The sequence below is a fragment of the Zingiber officinale genome, chromosome 4B (genome assembly GCF_018446385.1).
Source record: "Zingiber officinale cultivar Zhangliang chromosome 4B, Zo_v1.1, whole genome shotgun sequence".
NCBI lineage: Eukaryota > Viridiplantae > Streptophyta > Magnoliopsida > Zingiberales > Zingiberaceae > Zingiber > Zingiber officinale.
Genome location: NC_055993.1, coordinates 35,153,236 through 35,174,485, shown reverse-complemented (window position 1 = coordinate 35,174,485; position 21,250 = coordinate 35,153,236). Strand labels below are relative to the sequence as shown.

The 21,250-nt window shown below is 41.4% G+C and overlaps 1 protein-coding gene across 1 annotated transcript; it reads left to right on the top strand.

The window, feature by feature from the left end:
- The first annotated feature begins 1,089 nt into the window (after positions 1 to 1,089).
- LOC121978196 (zinc finger BED domain-containing protein RICESLEEPER 2-like) lies at positions 1,090 to 12,137 on the top strand. Its single transcript, XM_042530573.1, has 5 exons — positions 1,090 to 1,164; positions 10,145 to 10,258; positions 10,382 to 10,441; positions 10,519 to 10,892; positions 10,985 to 12,137. Exons 1-5 carry the CDS (start codon positions 1,090 to 1,092, stop codon positions 12,135 to 12,137), a joined length of 1,776 nt encoding a protein of 591 aa, XP_042386507.1.
- The last annotated feature ends 9,113 nt before the right edge of the window (positions 12,138 to 21,250 follow it).

The window sequence follows — 21,250 nt, the reverse complement described above, 5'->3', positions numbered from 1 at the left end:
AGCAGGCGGTTGGGGTACTCTTCTCTCCGGCTTATTGGTAGAGGAGGGCGGTTTGTCTGCCTTCCTTCGAATCGCCTGCACTTCTTCCACATTGATGTAGTTAGCGGCTTTCTCCAACATCTCATCAAAATTCCTTACGGGATTTCTGATGAGGTCTCTAAAGAATTCTCCCTCTGTCAGACCATGAGAGAAGGCACTCATAAGTATTTCTGATGTGGCTGCGGGGACATCCTGGGCCACTTGGTTGAAACGTTTGATATAGTTTCTTAACGGCTCAGAGGGCCCCTGCTTGAGAGCGAACAGACAGTGGTCAGTCTTTTGATATTTCCTGCTGCTGGCGAAGTGACGCATGAATACAGTCTTGAAATCTAAGAAGTAGGTGATGGACCCATGCGACAGCCCATCGAACCACTTCTGGGCATAGCCCGATAGGGTATTCAAGAATACCTGGCATTTAACGGCATCACTATACTGGTGTAGCAAGGCCGCGTTTCTAAACTTGTGGAGGTGATCTTCAGGATCTTTGCTGCCATCATATTCCCCAATAGCTGGGGGCCTGTATCCTTTTGGCAGCTTTTCCTCCAATATTTTGGAGGAGAATGTCACTTTTTCTTCTGGCTCAACCTGACGTTGTTCGCGGAGGACGGTAGCCTTTCCCCTTTTTGAATCCTTAGGCAGAGTGCTTTCTGCCATAGAAACTTGTGGTTGCTCCTTGTGGTTGTAGCATCCCGGCTCTAGCTGAAAATAACCTTGGTCGGGCTCCCTGTAGAAGGCCGAGGAAAATTCCATGGGATGCTTCCTCTTAGAACCTCGATCCGAGGCATAGGCCGGCTCTTTGGAAGCTTCCGGCAACTTTCGCGGTCGAGAGGCGGTAGTTTGCTTTTCAAAGGCCACCCGCTTCTTGGCTTCTTTGAATAGTTCTTATTCTCCAACTGTCATGGTTACGTTAATTCTACCAGAATCCTCCATCTTCACGTTCTGGAACAGGTAGATGTGTTCCTAGAGACGGCGCCAAATTTGATCCCGTCCGGAAGTTGAGTCGGACAGAGGTTGGTTGTGCTATCGTTGGCGTTGACGAGGGTCGTCAAGATGCATGGTTGGCGCTATACCTCCAGCAAGGACTACCGAGGGAGGGTGAGGGAAGATGATGATGAGGCTGACGAGGTGGGGATCTCCTGCGCACACTTAGACAAGCACCTAGGCCGTTAGAGACCAAAAATGAGGGGAAAAGTCCCCAGGTCAGGCCCTCCGACGTTCAAGTCAGGTACTTTTTCCCCATAAGAACAGTAAAAGGACGAAAAGTAAACCACCAATGTGAAAAGACGAGTGAGAGTACCTGCGTAGAGACGAAGCCTCCCTTTTTATATGACAGTGGGTACTTCTGGAGTCTGACGAGTGTCAGGGAATGTCGAGTGTCAGGATTTTTCTGGCGGTGAATGACACATGACATCTTCCTATAGGTCTAAGGAGGGATCAGTGGGCAATGAGCCCTAAACTGTTAGCATATTCCCTGACATGCGGTGATTATTCTCTTACGAGTTGTTACGATTCCTGGATTGATTGTCGTATAGTGCATGCTCGTCCCGATCTGTTAACCTTAGACTGGGTCTTCGTACCTACAAATCTTGACCTATAGACACAGACCTGCATTCCCTAGTGCATTCCCTAGCTTGTGTTTGTTGTCCGGTAAATCCAAATCTGTACGTTTAGCCCTGTATTTGCCATTCGATCCATTCCGGTAGATCCAAACCTGCGCCTACCGCCCTGCCAATCGAAGCCTTCACTTATCGTTCCTTAAGTCTCATTCCGTATGCGTGACCCTACTCTGTATTTTATCCTGTAAGTCCGGAACTGTATCCTATAAGCCCTGACCTGTAAGCCTTAGTCCTCCTGTCCTGACCTGTACGCCTTCCTGTACGCCTTGATCCGTGTGTAAGCCTTAGTCTGCTTACCTTGAATTGTAAACCTTAGTCCTCCTGTCCTGCCCTGTACGCTTTGATCTGTGTGTTGGCCTTGGTCTGCTTACCTTGAACTGTAAGCCTTAGTCTGCCTGTCCTAACCTGTATGTCCTGATCCGTGTCTCCTGTTCTGCCTGTCTTATCTTGTTAGTCCTAACCTGCCAGCCTTAGGTCGCCTATCCTAACCTGTACGACCGGATCCGTATATCCCGACCTATACGTCCGGGTCCGTATATCCTGTTCTGCATGTTTGTAAGTCCTGACATGTATCCCATAAGTCTTGAATCGTATGTCCCGGTCCACATTTCCTGTTCTGCCTGTCTCATCCTGTAAATCCTGACCTGTAAGCCTTAGTCTGCATATCCCCGACCTATATGCCTTGGCCCGTATATCCTGACTTGTATCCCATAAGTCCTGAATTGTATGTCTCGACCCACATTTCCTGTTCTGCCTGTCTCATCCTGTAAATCCTGACCTGTAAGCCTTAGTCTGCATATCCCCAACCTATATGCCTTGGCCCGTATATCCTGACTTGTATCTCATAAGTCCTGAATTGTATGTCCCGACCCACATTTCCTGTTCTGCCTGTCTCGTCCTGTAAATCCTGACCTGTATCCCGTAAGTCCTGAATCGTACATCTTACCTTCCGAATTACTATTCGCCATATAGGTCTAACCCCTGAATGTCGCATATGTCCAACCTAGACCGCCTTGTAATCTGGACCTTTAACCACCACGTAGGCCGAACTTTTGACCACCACGTAGGATGGACTTCTGACCATTACGTAGGCTTCACTTCTGACCGCTACATGGGTTTGACTTCTGACTGTCCGTGGCTTGACTTTTGACCGCCTCGTGAACTTGACTTCTGACCACGTCAACTATCCGACCCTACTATCATACACCGTATCAACGACCATTGACCAAGTTCCTTAAATATAGATATTCAAAAACAATAAAACTAATTGTACCAACAACCTTCTAATCCTCTTTTGTGAAGCTCATGTAGTAGGATTTGCTGGAAAACTATTTCGATGTTGGTTGTAGCACTGGCTTAACCTTATACATTCGATGTGATCCTTGTTTTTTCTTTATAAAACATTAGTTATGATCTATATCTCTCTTCAAGATTTTAAAGAAGTGAACGCAAGAGCGTATAATTTAACTAATCTCAATTAGTCTAGATTCTTACACCTGAATTTAGAGTCGTCGATTGAAGGTGGGCATATTAGATTGGTTTATGCTAATATTGGTTTATGCTCTCAAATAATTTAAACAAATTAAACTAAAATTTTATTAACTTATTTAAAAATGGGTCTAATACTCGCGAGAGTTATGGGTCTAGAGGGATAATCCAATCTCTACCCTCTAAAAATAAAATTTTATTGACACAATTAAAAAAAAAAATTGATCAAAATGTCTCAGATGATCTAAGGAGCCTCAACCCCCCCCCCCCCCCTCTCTCTCTCTCTCTCTATATATATATATATATATATATATATATATATATAATTTGTTTAACAAAATATAATATTTTATATGGAACAAAATGGGTCTTAGTATTTCTTTCCCCTTTATTGGATTGGTGAGTTTTTCTGTTATCTCTAAAGCGTGGTTGGGAGTCCCCACATTATGTACAATTTATCGGATGATAAATTTATTATAATAAAATAGAAAAAAATATATTTTTAGATAAAAAAATTCTATCCTTACTTATTCGACAGTTCACTATAAAATAATTTTAAAATAATTTCATGATTTAGTAAAATATCTACATGAATATAATCATATTTTATTGTGTGGCTGGAACATTTATGACACAAGGATGATATAATTTTTAATAAACAGCTTGCATTTACGGCGGTGCGTGGCCACTGCTGCCGCATCATTATTCCGAGAAAGGCGTTCGAATTAGGTCATCCTTATCTCTCCCCGTAATAATTTTTAATAAATTTGCTTTATAAAATGACGTTACATATTTTTATATATATATTAAAAATATTTTTTTCTTTATTTTTAAAAAGAATAATAATAACAATTTTTCAATTATAAAAAAAACTTTATTTTTATATATAGATAATTTTCATTATTAATATATTATTTGTGCATTTTTTTAATAATTTTTCCAATTAAATATAAAAGGGTAAAATCAAAAACACTCTTATTTTTTTCCTAATTCATATAGGCGTTCCATTTTAATTTTTTTTTACAAAAAGAAATTTCATTTTATTTTTATTAAAATGACACCCATCCTAGTATTCAATTATGTATAATTATCTAACTATCTTATAATATTATTTAATACTGTTATCTTTCGTCAAAATCTTGAATCGATTGAACATGTTATAGCAATTATAATTTTATAGTTGATACACATATTGTAGCAGCTACGATTTCGTAATTATTAAATACATACTTAATTCATTCAATGGTGGTAGAAATTATATTATAGTAACTATAGTTTTATAGCTGCTACTGTTAGGACACGTAGAGAGCTAGAGAGGGGGTGAATAGCTTCAATCGTTTCATCGAACTTGATTTGCATCAGATTCTTGAAGTGAAGATTTTCATAATACTAACATCTTTGATTTTACTTGGTATCTATCTCTTTGAGATGACTAATCTAAGGGTCCTCTCCTCACTCACAGATACACTATGAAAATCTCCTTCTAAGAGGTGGAGAAGCCTCGTACAAGCTTAAGCATGAGAAATACAAATAAGAAATGCAAACTAGGTTACAAAGAAATCGAAAACGACTTTACAACATGAACCTGACTTTGCATGCTCTTTTCTTGCTTCGGTTAGTCTCTTGATGCTTAGAAATTGCAACAACACTTATCACCTAAAACTTAAGAACTGCCATAAAATTGATGCCTTCGAAATGTCCACAAAAATCCTTTTCTAAGATTCTTTGACGTCTCCCAATCGATTATGCTGCCATGTAGGATTTGCCCGTTCAAACCTACAGAACGACTCTTTTTCAAACATCTAATCAATTGGTGAGTCATACCAATTGATTCGACAACTTCTAATTAATTGCCTCAATCGATTCAGAAGTTTTCTGTTTGTCAGAGAAAATGGCCTAATTAATTGTCAATCGATTCTCAAACTCTCTGTTCTCTCGTAAAAAAAGTCTCAATCGATTAGCCTAATCGATTAGAGAAGACTTAATCGATTTTCTCAATCGATTCACAGGTTTTTTATACTCTCGCAAAAATAAATTAATTGATTGGCTCAATCGATTAAATTTTAACCCAATCGATTAACTAATTAATTCCCTACCTCACTATACGCTCACAAAACTTCCCAATCGAATGCCTTAATCAATTGACTTAGGGTTAATCGATAATGGATTGTCCAAATCTAACTCACTTGATCTAAGCCTAGGGTTCCCTTGTCCAATATCCGGTCAACCATGACTCGTTGAGACTTCTTCACTAAATGTCCGGTCAACCCTTGACCCACTTAGACTTTTCATCTTATGCTAAATGTCCTACTTTTGACCCACTTGGACTTTTTCTTTGCCAACTTTTCATTGGACTTCCGATCACCAAGTGTGATCATCCTTGATTCACTTGAATTTTTTTCTTACCTAACCTCTAATTAGAACTAGTTACTAGGTAAACTTTCACCCTGCCTAACTTTAGTTAGGGTTTTCCCTTTCCTAACTACAGTTAAGGCTTTCTTCTTTTATCAATGTGCGATCCTCTTTGAGTTACTTGGACTTTCTTTTACCTAACCTCCTGTTAGGACTTACCGTTGTCTAATCTCCAGTTTTGACTTCCCTAAATAAATATCCAATCTTTTCTTGACCTACTTACTTCTCTCATAGATATTATCAAACATTGAGACTCAAACTCGAGTCAATTCAAGCTTAGTCAAACTGTCAACTTTGACCTGAAAATGATTGCACTAACAACTATAACATAAATGGTAGGAATATGCATTGTAACAGTTATGATTTCATAACTGTTATAATACAAATTCAACTTGCTCACTTAATATTTATCTTATAATAGCTAAAAAACTACGATTGCTCCAACATGTTTGACTAGTTAAAAAAATTAAGTGGGAAATAATAAAATTAAAGGATGGTTGGATATACGACTGACACTAAGGTGACACTAAGGTAGGATGCTTTCTTTTTTAAAAAAAAAAAAACGGGGGCACTTCAGGGGGAAAAAACACCAATATAATTTTGATTTCTATTTTATTTCCTAAATTTATTATCTATTTGTTTCCCTACGAACTAAGTACACAATCTATGTTTCATTTGTTTTTTAAACATGTTTTATAACAAGGGGCCTAGTAGGGGAGGAGGCATTATTGCTCTAACTCTTTTAGCTGCTGTTGGATTTGATGATTTATTATTATTATTATTATTATTATTATTATTAATGTACTTCACGGATATCCTCAGATTGGATTTATCTAAAAATTTAGTTTAGTGACTATAGAACCCTATTCATGGGGCATGCTCATAATGGCTAATCAATTTAAGTCGACTATTTAATTGACTCAATGATTAATCAATTAAATTTTGTTATTCCATTCATTGAATCATCATCTATGATAATTCTAATGGTCGAATCTTTATCTCAAATAAGAATTATCCTTTCTCAGAAAAAAAAATCTTAACTTACTTAAGAACTTTGCATCTCTTCTTTGCACACAAAATTATCTCCGAATAGTTACTTATCCTTCAAATGTATTGAGTTGAGTTTAGAACTTCATGCATCATTCTTCACCTAAATAGTTCATCTCCTTCATGCATACCTCAATTTGGTTGTGTCAAATAATTGTCAACATAACTCAACCTCATGCCATGAGTTTCCAAGCTCCATGTGCAAATTAATCTATCAAGATTTTGATCAAACTCAATTATTTAGGGCATCATTGCATTAATAATTTCTCCCTTATAAACTTTTCAAGCTCTATGTACAACCTACTAGGCTCTTGCACACTTAATGTATATATCGAAAACATAGAATAAACCTAATTTAAACCCATATCAAAATACCTAATTCGAACTCAACTAACTAGGAATCATTGTACCAACAATATAACTATTGCAACTACTATCCAAATAACACATATTTTTAGTTACAAAATAGAATAATAAAAACAATGAAGCAATGTTAACAAAAAAGTTTAATATGGTTTGAAAAATTCTATTAGATTCTATTTCATATGCTATAGATTCGTAAAGTGAGTCATCCCTTGAAAATTTCACAATTTTTTCTCCTTATTAGAGGTGTAGAAATTTCATACATTTTTTTTTAATAAATATAAAATAAAAGAATGGATAACAAAAGCTAGAGCTTCAATGTAAAGACCTTAATCCATAAAAATAAAAGACAATAAATAAAATAATAATGACGATTGGAGTAGTGAAATTATAGTAGAATGATAGCTTTCGAAAGTTGTTGTCTAGTTCCCCTTACCCCTCTATATATAACTTTCAAATTGAGCTTGGATACGCTTCACCCAATTGTTGTCTTTAATTTTAGTCGACTAAAATGTCGATCACAATATCTTTTTACCGATTGTCATATTCAGTCAACTTACTTGTTTAGTCAACTAAACTTAACTACTAGTCAATTAAATCATCGGCTACAATCTTGAAAAACCTTATTTCTTAGTCTAACCAAATAATACGATTATCTTTTTTTTATCATGATCTCGCACATTCACATGTCTCTCTCTATTGTTTTTTGTCCGTCAGAACTTCTTGTACTTGCTAGTGACCTCTCGGTATTCCTTTGGGAATAGGCCTTGCCTTTGGATATTCCTCGTCCACCAGGAACGTCCTTCTAACTTCTTCCACTTGCTAAGAGTAAGCGACCTTATCTTTAGGTCTTCCTCTAAATCAAATTAATTTTGACTTACTGGAGCTTCCTCAATCTCAGCACCCATGAGCTTGTCAAGCAGTGTATATATGTACACTTAGGCTACGTTTGTATATATGTACACTTAGGCTACGTTTGATTGGGTGTAATGTAATCTAGCTTGTAATGTAATCAAATTTGTAATGTAATGTAATCTTGATTACATTACTACGTTTGGTAATGTAATGTATGTAATCTTTGATTACAAATGTGATTACATTATTTTGTTTGGTGTCCATTATTTTTTATAAGAAATGTAATTCATATTATTATAAAATGACAAAAATATCCTGTGACCTCTATCGACGGTCGCCACACCTCTACCGGAATTTGCGCCAGCCATCGGCAGGTCATCGTTTAACAAGAATTTAAATGTCAATATACCCCTAATCTGTTGCTGCCCATCGTCGACCGGCGACCACCGCTGCTCACCGCCGCCGGCGATCGGCGGCAGCCGACGACCGGCCGACAACTAGCGGCCGACGACCGGCCGGCCGCCGACGACCGGTGGCCGGCCGACGGCCAACAACCGGCGGCGACCGCAAGCTCCGACAGCGATGTAGCGCCCGCCGGCCGAAGTCATAGGATATTGGCGGCCGGCGACCGGCGGCGGCCGGCGACCGGCGGCGGCCGGCGACCGGCGGCGGCCGGCGACCGGCGGCGGCCGGCGGCCGGCGACCGGCGGCGGCCGGCGACCGGTGGCAGGTGGTGGGCGGCGGTCGACAACAGACTAGGGATATATTCGGCATTTAAAGTTTGGTGAAACAATGACCTCGTAATGTAATCGGATTACATAGCATTTGCTTTGTGATCCAGATTACAATTCTTCACTACCTTTTGTAATCCAGATTACATTACATTACAAGTTTTAAATCAAACCAAACAAAATAATCGATTTTGTAATGTAATCTGGATTACATTACAAGGTAGATTACATGCTACCAAACGCAGCCTTAATGAATACGTCACCAAACATAACAATAATCTATTTTAAATCTTATGCCAAATATCAAAATCATTAAGTCAAATTTGACCATTTGTTATCCTTGTATCAACAATATCTCTCTTTTTATTTTATTAAAAACTCATTTAAGCACCTCTGGGTTTTGATATTATTAAAGTGTATACTAAAAACCTAATTTTTTATAAACATTTATTTTGAAATAAAGAATCATATTGGTCAAATATCTACATTTATATGTTAAGTGTAGTTGTTCAATTAACTTATATTGTAGATAACATGGTGTGTGGTGTCACACACAGAATATCATATTATCAGTTCCTTATAAATTATAAAAAGTAGCTCACGACTAGGGGTGACAATTTTGCCCATGGGTTTTGGGCCCCGTGGGGAAAACCCGAAACGGGGGCGGGTTTGGGGAGTTAATTCGGGTATGGGTTCGGGTTCGGGAATTTTTAAAATCCCCGAAATTAAACCGGAGCGGGTATGGGTATGCTATCCCCATCCCCGAACCCACCCCGGTTTAATAATAATAATAATAATAAATAAAAATGAGATAAAAATAAACTAAACAGGAAGTGAGGAAACCCTTAACCCTATGCCGCTATTCGACACATTTCTACGCCGTCCCTTCGCACATCCATCTTCCCCGACGTCGCTCCTTTCGCCGACGCCGTCCCTTCACCGACGCTGACGCCGTCCCTTCGTTGACGCCGTCCCTTCGCAAACGCTGTCCCTTCGCATCAATCTTCGCCGACGCCGTTCCCAGCTCCCTTCGTCGACGTCGTCCCTTCGCCATTCAGCCTTCGCGCATCGATCTCTGTCGACGCCGCCCCCGTCATCGATGATCTCTCCCTACCTCCCGTCCAAGTTTGATCTTTGCTCTAGTCTTCTGTGATCTATCAACATCGTCAACGACTCAACTTACACATCCTCCGATCCTTGTATGTCATCAACACTTCCCATTGTCAGTGAGGTGAGCCATATTTCAAGTTTTTGTCATCAACACTTGCTAGTCAAAGTCATTACTCATTAGAATCGGTGTTTCACAGTTAAGAACGTAAATAAGCCTGGCAGAGATAGTGAACTAGCGATGTCTTTTTTTCTCTTTTACTTGTCTGATAAAAGAAGACAATTAATTAAGGATATATACTCTCTGATAGATTAAGATTGTGCTGCTTTTATAATGATTAAGGATATCAATCAATTAAGAAGACTTTTCTTTAACAGTATGTTCCTAAAAAAAACTCATCTATAACATTACCTTGTTTTATTAATGTAGGGATTATGTGGATAAGTAGAATATGATTTTTTTGATATTATGATATATCCTTTCAGATGGAAATTAATGATAACGAGGTTGAGCGTGCTATGCTAACTACTCCAACTGTGGGAAGTGAAGTTCATGCGGTGACTGAATCGCATTCGCAAAATGAGAGTGTTCCAATCGAGGTAAATGAAACAACTCTAAATAACACTTTAGATGTTGAAATTTCGGGTGCAAATGGTGAAAAGAAAAGAAAAGAAAATTTAGATCTATTGCATGAGATCATTTTGAGAAAAAATTAATTGAAGGAAAATGGAAAGCGGTCTGCAATGATTGTAAGAAGACCTTTGGTGGTGAAACTAAGAATGGTACCAAGCATTTACTTGACCACATGAAAACATGCTTGCACAAAAAATAGAAGACCATACAACAATCTCTATTGCAGCCAACAAAATCCAATGATGGGACAACGCAGCTTGGGACATACCATTTCAACCAAGATCAAGCAAGGGCAGAGCTTGCAAATATGATTATATTGCATGAGTACCCATTATATATGGTTGATCATGTTGGCTTTAGAAGATACTTTTATGCATTGCAACCAATATTTAAAGTTGTTTCCCGAAACACAATCAAGACAGACATCATGAAGATATTTGAGTATGAAAGAAATAAAACAATGAAATTCTTAGACTTAAATGCTAGTCGGATTGCGTTGACAACTGATATGTGGACGGCAAGTAATCAAAAAAGAGGATTCATGGCCATCACTTCACACTTCATCGATGTTTCATGGAAATTACAAAGTCGGCTTGTCAGGTAAATTTTTTTCTCATTAACTTTATACTTGCATTTACCATTAATAATATTACTATTATCATTACAATGTATTATATTTCTTTTTCTACTAGGTTTATATATGTGTCGTGTCCACATACTGCTGAGGTCCTCGCAAATGCACTTGTTGATTGCCTCTTGAATTGGAACTTGGATCGTAAGTTATCTACTTTAACCGTTGATAATTGCACAACTAATGATGCTATGATTGAGCTTATTCTGGACAAGCTTCCTCCGAGTTCACTTATCTTAGAAGGAAAATTATTTCACATGCGGTGTTGTGCCCATATTTTGAATTTAGTTGTGAGGGATGGACTAGAATTAATCAGTGATAGCATTGAAACAATTCGTTATAGTGTTGCATTTTGGACAGCAACACCAAAAAGAGATGAAAAATTTATTGAAACAGCTCGACAATTAAAGGTTCCAAGCACAAAGAAACTAGAACTTGATTGCAAAATACGATGGAACTCTACATATTTAATACTTAACACTGCATTGGAATATGGAGCTGTGTTTGCTCACTTGAAACAACGTGAGACTTTATATAAAAGAGTTCCCACACAAGAAGATTGGTCAAAAGTGAGAGATATTTCTTCCAAATTGGAGATGTTTTTTGATGCCACAGAGTTGTTTTCGGGGACCAAGTATCCCACTATAAATCTTTTCTTCTCAACTATTTGCGATATTAAGTTGGCAATTGGTGATTGGCTTCTCTCGGATGATAATTTGGTGAAAACAATGGCAACAAATATGAAAGTAAAATTTGAAAAGTATTGGAACATAATGAATTGTTTATTGGCAATTGAGAGTATTTTAGATCCGAGGTACAAGATGAAGACAGTTCAATTCTATTATCCTCTTGTTTATGGTGATATGTCTTCGTATGAGATTGAAAAACTAAAGAAAAAGTTGTGTGACATGGTTGAAGAGTATGAGAAGAAATCCAAACAATCGCAGAAAGTGAAAAATTCACAATCTTCTTCTTTAAGGCCTCCACTTCCTAAGCGTGGTAGTTATGCTGATAAATTTGAGATGTTCATGGATTCTAATACTAGTACTGAACATAAGTCAGACTTGGATTATTATTTAGAAGAGTCTCTTTTACCAAGAACAAGTGAGTTTGATATCTTATGTTGGTGGAAGACAAATGGGATCAAATATCCCATTTTGCATGATATTGCTAAGGATGTGTTGGCCATTCCCGTGACAACCGTTGCTTCCTAATCAACATTCAGTACTAGTGGGAGAGTTTTAAATGCTCACCGTAGTAAACTTCATTCTAAAACTGTTGAGGCTTTGATGTGTGCTCGAGATTGGTTATGGAGTGAAATTCAAGGTATTAAATAGTTTTCAAATGAAATTGTTTCTATTTCTTTATTATTTTTCATTAAAATATTTGTTATTTATTTTGTCTTATTAGATTCTACAATTTCAAAGGATCAAAAGTTTGACAATGATACTGATATTGAGGTAAGTTTTTTTATTATTGTATTAAAGTGTTTTAAATTTAATTAATCTTTTTTTCTATATGTCTTATTATTTTGTAGGAGTCGGAGTCATGCTCACGCATAGTCACAGACATCAACTCCATAGAATGTTAGAATTACTCCCCTTTTTATCAGTTTCAAGAATATATTCTGATAATAATTTAATCTCTTAGAGATTGTTCCCTATTACTCCATAGAATTTAGAATTGTTTTCTAATTGTTTTTGAGATTATTGCCTAGTATTATGTGCCGATCTCGTTTTTTTCCTTTCGGATCATTTCTATTTTGTCTTGGTTATTTTAGTCATCAGATTTTTGTCTGTGCCATGTTTTGATTCATGCTGCGATTTGTGGCTATCTATTTTTTCACGCTCGGAATATGTGTGATGATTCATTTCTCAGTAGGCGGTTGATGATTCAGATCCCCTTTATAAAGGATGATCCGGAGGTAAATTAGGGCATGAGAAGTAAATAGAGAAGTGGTCAGGGGCATTTTGGGGATTGAGGATTGCTAGGGCTGAGGGGTTTTTTTGGGAAGCGACGTTCACAGCAAAAAAAAGGAGGCTTGCTCGCGTTTTTGGGGGGATTCCGCCGCCGCACATGGGAAGAACCTCTCTCCCTCTCCTCTCGCCGGCAGGAGCCTCCCGACAGGGCTCTCTTTTCTCCTCCGGCCAAAGCCATCATCGGGCGAACTATGATCTGTCGCCATGGAGAGACCCGCAACGTCGCCGATCGCACACGTCGCCGGCGATGGTCGCACACCTCCATCGTCGCCGCGTACACTGACCGGGAGCATGCTCCGGCGACAGGGGGGCCGGCGCCGGCGCTTTGGCAGCGCCGGCAGCCATCGCCGCTCGCCCGCGAAGGCTGATCGCCCATGAATCGCCGCCCGCGTGGAGAGACAGGAGAGAGAGCGCTTTTGCAGCCGCAACAGCCCCCTCACGCGTCTACTGCCGCTGTTTTTAGTAGATACCGTCACCTTCCAGGTAGCCGCAGCTTGGTACTATTTGAGTAATTCCGGCCATCGCGCCGAGGTATTTTACTCTTTGCATCATTATCATCATTGTGGGTTATTGGGCTTATCCGGCCTGCGTGCCGAGTTCCGGTCTGCGAGCCGTTGTGGTATCCCGGCCTACGTGCCATCTTTTGGATCCATGCCGCACTGGATTCCGAGTTATCGCCCGCGGATTCGGCTGCCCGACCGACTTGCATTCATCCACCTCGCCGGAACCAGCTCATCCATCCATCCGAGGGCGCCCCCCTGGGCCAGGGTACTTTCTCGTACTCGGTGTCTGTTCATTTTATTGCTATACTATTATGCGGATACTCATATATCTGTGGGATTCGCCTCGAGCACCGAGGTACCAGAGGCCGGGGCGACCCGGTCGCTGGATACAGGTACAGTTGACCGGAGGAGGATTTCTGACGATCTGGTCAACGCAGCGGACAGCTCATCAACCGGGTCATGGGGATGCAGTCAACCTTCCAGACACGTCACACCGGCAGGTTCGTCTTCTCAGCTTCCCGACAGGATCAAAATGGCGTCGTCTGTGGGAATGCGCCTGATCTGGAACGTGAAGATGGACGACGCCGGAGAGTTCTGCTATCCTCATGACCTAGGTCAGTCTTTCCGTTATTTGTTCTCGGTTAGTTATGTGATCTATAGTAGTTCTTCGAGCCAAGGCCCCCGAGCCGTTCGGCCGGGAGGTTTATATCCGAGCCACAGGCTCAAAGACGAAGGCCCCCGTGCCGTTCGGCCGGGAGGTTTATATCCGAGCCACAGGCTCGATGACGAAGGCCCCCGAGCCGTTCGGCCGGGAGGTTTATATCCGAGCCACAGGCTCGATGACGAAGGCCCCCGTGCCGATCGGCCGAGAGGTTTATATCCGATCTACAGGCTCGAAGACGAAGGCCCCCGAGCCGTTCGGCCGGGAGGTTTATATCCGAGCCACGTGCTGAAGATGAAGGCCCCGAGCCGTTCGGCCGAGAGGTATATCGAGCTAGGCTCGAAGACGAAGGCCCCGAGCCGCTCGGGAGGTTTATATCCGAGCCACTCGACGAAGGCCCGTGCCGATCAACCGGTAGGTTTATATCCGAGTCACGTGCTCGAAGATCGAAGGCCCCGAGCCGTCGCCGGGAGGTTTATATCCGAGCCACGTGCTCGAAGGCGAAGACCCGAGCCGTTCGGCCGGAGGTTTATATCCGAGCCACGTGCTCGAAGGCGAACCCCGAGCCGCTCGCCGGATGTTTATATCTGAGCCACGTGCTCGAAGAAAGGCCCCGAGCCGCGGCCGAGGTTTATATCCAAGCCAGTGCTCAAGACGAAGGCCCCGAGCCGCTTGGCGGGAGGTTTATATCCGAGCCACAGGCTCAAGCAAAGGCCCCGAGCCGTTCGGCCGGAGGTATATCGACCACGGGCTCGATGGCGAAGACCCCGAGCCGAGCAGCGGGAGGATTATATACGAGCCAGGGGCTCGATGGCGAGCCGAGCAGCCGGGAGGATTATATACGAGCCAGGGGCTCGATGGTGAAGACCCCCGAGCCGAGTAGCCGGGAGGATTATATACGAGCCAGGGGCTCGATGGCGAAAACCCCCGAGCCATTCGGTCGGGAGGATTATATACGAGCCCGTAGCTGCTACGGGCTCGATGGCGAAGACCCCCGAGCCGTTCGACCGGGAGGATTATATACGAGCCTGTAGCTGCTACGGGCTCGATGGCGAAGACCCCCGAGCCGATCGGCCGGGAGGATTATATACGAGCGATCATCACCGGTTTCGGACCAGTTCAGCGGACCAGCACATCATATATCTATATCCCCCGTTCGGGGTTGAGCGGCCTTCACTGGTCACAGACCAGATTCATGATCATCTATCTCCCCCGTTCGGGGTCGAGCAGTCGTCGCCGCCCGACATTTATCCGACCGATCGACATCATTCCGGTCGCACGCGCGGTATCGTCCACCCGGCATTTATCCGACCGATCGACATCATTTCGGTCGCACGCGCGGTATCGTCCGCCCGGCATTTATCCGACCGATCGACATCATTCCGGTCGCACGTCCGCCTGGCATTTATTCGACCGATCGACATCATTCCGGTCGCACGCGCGGTATCGTCCGCCTGGCATTTATTCGACCGATCGACATCATTCCGGTTGCACGCGCGGTATCGTCCGCCCGGCATTTATCCGACCGATCGACATCATTCCGGTTGCACGCAAGGCATCGCCCGCCCCGCATCTATCCATCCGATCGGCATCATTTCGATCGCTCGCACGACAGCGTCCGTCTAGCATCTATCCATCCGATCGGCATCATTTCGATCGCTCGCACGACAGCGTTCGTCTGGCATCTATCCATCCGATTGACTGCACTTCGATCATCCGGTCGGTATCTTCATGGTCGCGTACTAGGCATCGCTCGTCCGCTCGGTCTACTTGTTGTCCAGCGTGTTGTTCGGTCTGCTATGCTTGCACTCGCCATGCGCTTGTTGTTTTGCCGCTCATTTGATGTTTTGTCGTTCGCTCGGCCTCGGGCCGATTATCGACTTGATCCGCTCGGCTTGATTACTATCTCATTCGACACCACTATTATAGCGACCGCTCGAGCGACATTATATTATTGGTTCAGCGATTTGGCTTTGACATCGAGAGTGATTCAACTCTTTGCGATAGACTTGTCTAGTCAGTCGGACTTGCACCTCCTTCGACTAGACTCGAGGGGGAGGCTTGTGATCCGGAGGTAAATTAGGGCATGAGAAGTAAATAGAGAAGTGGTCAGGGGCATTTTGGGGATTGAGGATTGCTAGGGCTGAGGGGTTTTTTTGGGAAGCGACGTTCACAGCAAAAAAAAGGAGGCTTGCTCGCGTTTTTGGGGGGATTCCGCCGCCGCACATGGGAAGAACCTCTCTCCCTCTCCTCTCGCCGGCAGGAGCCTCCCGACATCCCAACCCCAGTTTGAGATCGACGACGCTGATCGCCAGCGGCGCCGGCAAGTTCAAGTCCAAGACCACTCCCCTCATCCCTTCCCGCTCCACCGCCGCCGCCTCCGCGCCGCGCTCAAACAACGACGACGCCGGCACCCTGTGGCGTCGCATGTGTCCGCCCAGCGCCTGGCCGACGGCGAACTCGAGCCCGCAGACGGAGCACTCGTGGCTCCTCGGCTTCTCCGCCTCGTCGCCTGCCGCGACCACAGCCGCAACAGCGCCCTCACGCGTCTACTGCCGCTGTTTTTAGTAGATACCGTCACCTTCTAGGTAGCCGCAGCTTGGTACTATTTGAGTAATTCCGGCCATCGCGCCGAGGTATTTTACTCTTTGCATCATTATCATCATTGTGGGTTATTGGGCTTATCCGGCCTGCGTGCCGAGTTCCGGTCTGCGAGCCGTTGTGGTATCCCGGCCTACGTGCCATCTTTTGGATCCATGCCGCACTGGATTCCGAGTTATCGCCCGCGGATTCGGCTGCCCGACCGACTTGCATTCATCCACCTCGCCGGAACCAGCTCATCCATCCATCCGAGGGCGCCCCCCTGGGCCAGGGTACGTTCTCATACTCGGTATCTGTTCATTTTATTGCTATATTATTATGCGGTTACTTATATATCTGTGGGATTCGCCTCGAGCACCGAGGTACCAGAGGCCGGGGCGACCCGGTCGCTGGATGCAGGTACAGTTGACCGAAGGAGGACTTCTGACGATCTGGTCAACGTAGAGGACAGCTCATCAACCGGGTCATGGGGATGCGGTCAACCTTCCAGACACGTCACACCGGCAGGTTCGTCTTCTCAGCTTCCAAACAGGATCAAAGGACATGATTATAAAAAACTTCATGCTTTCTCCTGTCGCTGCGAATTATCTTTGACGCACAACTCTTATCTAACTTAAGAGGAAGTACATATGGCAACACTTACCTAACTAGGAATTTTTGGATTTTTGATTCGTGAACTATATAGTAATGTTGGTGTTGCAAAAAGCAACTCTGATACCAAGCTGAGGTACGATGAGACAGGTAGAAAAGGATAATATTAGTTCTCTTATAGACTTGGAATTCTTCTATTTGCTTTTTCTTTGCTTTCTTCTCATGTTTCTCCTTCCTCTAGAATTGTTCCTGTCGTATGTGCAATTATCTTTCTCCTCTTTGTATCATTGTCTGGTTCTGTGTCAATTGGCTAAGAGAGTCCATATTTTGAAGTTCATCACACATTAGTTGGACTATCATTAGTTGTAGCATTAATGAAGAAAGCCTTTGATCTTGAGTAAGAAGTGAAAAAGCTAATGCAGGCAATAGCCAATATGTGGTCAACCCATATAGTGCATATAAAATATGTGGGTATACATGATCAGTTTTAAAAATATTTATATCAATAAAAATGACTAATATATACAAAAATAGGTATATTTTGATATATCTGATTTATCTTTTCACACAAAAATGTGTGATCATATGATGCATGCCACATGGAAAACCATGTTTTTATTAATCGATATGTAGACTGCATTTGCCATATACTCCGTTGTGTGATCTTTTGTCGAATCTGCTAGGTTGTCGCACATGAGGCGCAAGTGGTACCATGATCTTGAACAAGATGCATTCTCTTGTTACTCAATGTAACAGTGTGATTTCTTTTTTATGCTTATTCTAGTAAAAAAAATGTTTTGGTGATCTTGTCACGCTTTTATTGATATCTGAATTGATTTTGTTTTGTTACTCCTGTAATATTGTTTACAGGCTTTTAGAGAACGAGAAGGCAAGGAATGAGTTAGAGAAGGGAGAGAGCAGTGGCAGGGCAAATGTTTTGGTGATCCCTAAGGCTTGGCAATGCTATGTATTTTGCACCTGATGTATATGCATTGTTTAGACCTTCATATGATTCTTGAGACTAGACTTGACAATGCTATGTATTTTGCACCTGTTACATATGCATTGTTTGGACCTTGATCGCTTTGTTTATTGATAGTGGATTTTGCTCCTTAAATTCTGGAATATTAATCCTTTTTTTTAAACATCATTATACTATTTCATTAGCTTTGTTTGACAGATTAAAGAATTAAACTTATGTTGGTTTGAAAAAGGATGGTATTGTTATATTATTGTAATTGGTGTTTTGAGAATATATTGTATTGTTATATTATTTAAAATGAGATGATATATAATTTTTTTCTAAAATCGGGGATGGGGTTGGGGGTCGGGACAGGGATGGTATTCCCCGATTAAAAAATCGAGGACGGGGCCGGGGATGGGGATTTAATCCCCGTGGGGTCGGGGTCGGGGATTCCCCGATTAGGAAAAATCGGGTATGGGGGTGGGGATGGGGACGGGGATAAAATTCGGGGGCGGGGATGGGAATAGTAAACCCGCCCCCGCCCCGCCCCATTGTCATTCCTACTCACGACTAAGATGGAAAGGAACAAACCATTGGAATAGTCGTAGTATAATTTGGTATTAGTTTATCTTGACTATAAAATTACACTAGTACACTCTGTGTGTATTGAGCAGGACCATTTGAGGTAATTTCTTTTTATACTGACTATATAAAAGAACAATACATCTGTTATTATGAAAGTGTCTACTCTTAATCATGATATAATAACAAGCACATATACTTAATACTTATTTCTTTAATTTATCAAAGGGTGTGATTTAGCTCGTTAAATCAATAGACCCGATAAGTTGGGAAATGATATTATTTATATGATGTGTTGTTGATTATAGAATGAAACTGTGTCCTAGTAATCTAGGTTGATGATGTCCCCTTGAGGAGCTTATAAGGATTGTCATGTAAACCCTGCAGGTGAACTTAGTCCGACATGACAATAAAGTTGAGTGGTACTACTCTTGGAGCTAGATATTAATTAAGTGAGTTGTCAGTAACTCATTTAATTAGTGGGCATTCAATATCTTAAACACAGGGAGATTAACACACTCATGATAAAAAAGAGCGCATATAGTAATATGGGATTGGTGCGGTAGTTCAATAATAACTCTTTAGTGGAATGAGATATTATTGATAAACTCAAGTTGGGTTTTCGGGGCGAACACGGGAAGCTCTAGTTCATCGGGAGAGCAAAACCAATTCCTCCTCTCGGTCCCTGTTGTAGCCTCTTATTTATAAAGTCTTATACCCACCCATACCCACATTCTTACCCATCCTAAGGTGGCCAGCCAATCCAAGCTTGGAGCCCAAGCAAGGGCCGGCCAAGATAAGCCTTGGATAGACCAAGTGGTGGCCGACCCTAGCTTGGAGCTCAAGCATAGGTGGCCGGCCACATAAAAAATAAAAGAAGTTTATTTTAAAATCTTTCCTTATGTGGAAGTTATGGTTTTAAAAGAGAGTTTAAAATTTAAATCTTTCCTTTTATAGCTTTCTACAAAAGATTAAGAGAAAGGTGTGATATCTTTCTTTATTTGTAGTTAAAAGGAAGATTTAATTTTTGATAAAACTTTCCTTTTTTTTGTAACCATCCTCTTGGTTTTAAAAGAGAGTTTTAAAATTAAATCTTTCCTTTTATAGTTTCTACAAAAGATTAAGAGAAAGGTTTGATATTTTTCCTTATTTGTAGATTGAAAGGAAGATTTTAATTTTGGAGAAAATTTTCCTTATTGTAATCATTCACATGTTTTAATAGAGAGATTTTAATTTATAAAAGTTTCCTTTTATAACCAACCATGAAGGGAATTTTTAAAGAGAATTTTTTATTTTAAAAAATTTTTGGAAACAAATTAGGAAGTTTTAATTTTGTATTTAAAACTTTCCTTGTATGGAGGAGTTGTAGGGGTCGACCACATAATAGAATAAAAGGAATTTTAATTAAACTTTCCTTTCATTGGCAAGGAAATTAAAGAAGTATTAATAAAACTTTCCTTATTTGTCAAGACCAAGGAATATAAAAGAGAGGGTAGAGGTGCCTCACCTCACAACAACAATATATCTTCTATTATTCCTCTCTTCCTTGGTGGTGGTCGGCCCGCTCTTCCTCTTCCTCTCCTATTCTTCTTTCTTGTGTGGCCGGCGGCATCTTCATATCAAGGAGCTTGGTGGTGGCCGGATTTTGTTAGAGGAAGAAAGAGAGATAGGAGGCTTTGTTTCTTAGCATCCCTTGGAACTTGGTTGGTGGCCAAAAGTTCTTCATCTCTTGAAGATTGTTGGTGGTCGAAACTTGCTTGGAGAAGAAGGAAGCTTGGGTGGATTCTCGTCTTAGTAGATCGTCACCCACACGACGTCCAAGATAAGAAGAGGAATATGATAGAAGATCGTGAGGTTTATTAGCTACAAAGAAAGGTATAACTAGTTATCTTGTTCTGCATCATACTAGTTTTCTTTGTACGGATTTTGAAATACCAAACACAAGAGGCTAACGTTTCTAGGTTTCAGATTTATTATTCGAATTTGTGTTTATTTTTTTTCGATCTTGTGATTCGATTGTTCTTATTGGTTAAACCTAGGATTACTATAAGGAGATTAAATATTGAATTTCGTTGAAAGGCTTTGTCTAGGAAGTGGTGGATGATCTCATAACCAAGAAGGCCTAATGCCTCGCCACGTTTAACCGGAAGCCGATCTCTGAAATAAATATTTAATCAAATTTGTAACATAGGTGGATTTGGATTAAGAATGTTAAGCATCGTTTGTGATCCAAGTCTAAACCTCTAAGAACAGATAAATTGAATTTGGAATCAATAATGTTAAGTTCTGTTTGCGATTCCTAATTTAATTTCTATATAACACAATAGGTTGTTAGGAAATGTTCAGGACTTGTACAAAATTTTTATACAGGGGAACCGATACAATATTCCGAGTAGCAACCAACAGGTATAGTAGTCAGATACAATAACGAACAACGGTTAACTAG

What these genes read in the sequence shown, in the direction of transcription:
- LOC121978196 (XM_042530573.1), top strand. Translation starts at nt 1,090, where the DNA reads ATGCATGGTTGGCGCTATACCTCCAGCAAGGACTACCGAGGGAGGGTG. An exon ending in ATGATGATGAGGCTGACGAG is followed by an intron (nt 1,165 to 10,144) that starts GTGGGGATCTCC and finishes ATATCCTTTCAG; the next exon opens with ATGGAAATTAATGATAACGA. An exon ending in TTACAAAGTCGGCTTGTCAG is followed by an intron (nt 10,893 to 10,984) that starts GTAAATTTTTTT and finishes TTTTTCTACTAG; the next exon opens with GTTTATATATGTGTCGTGTC.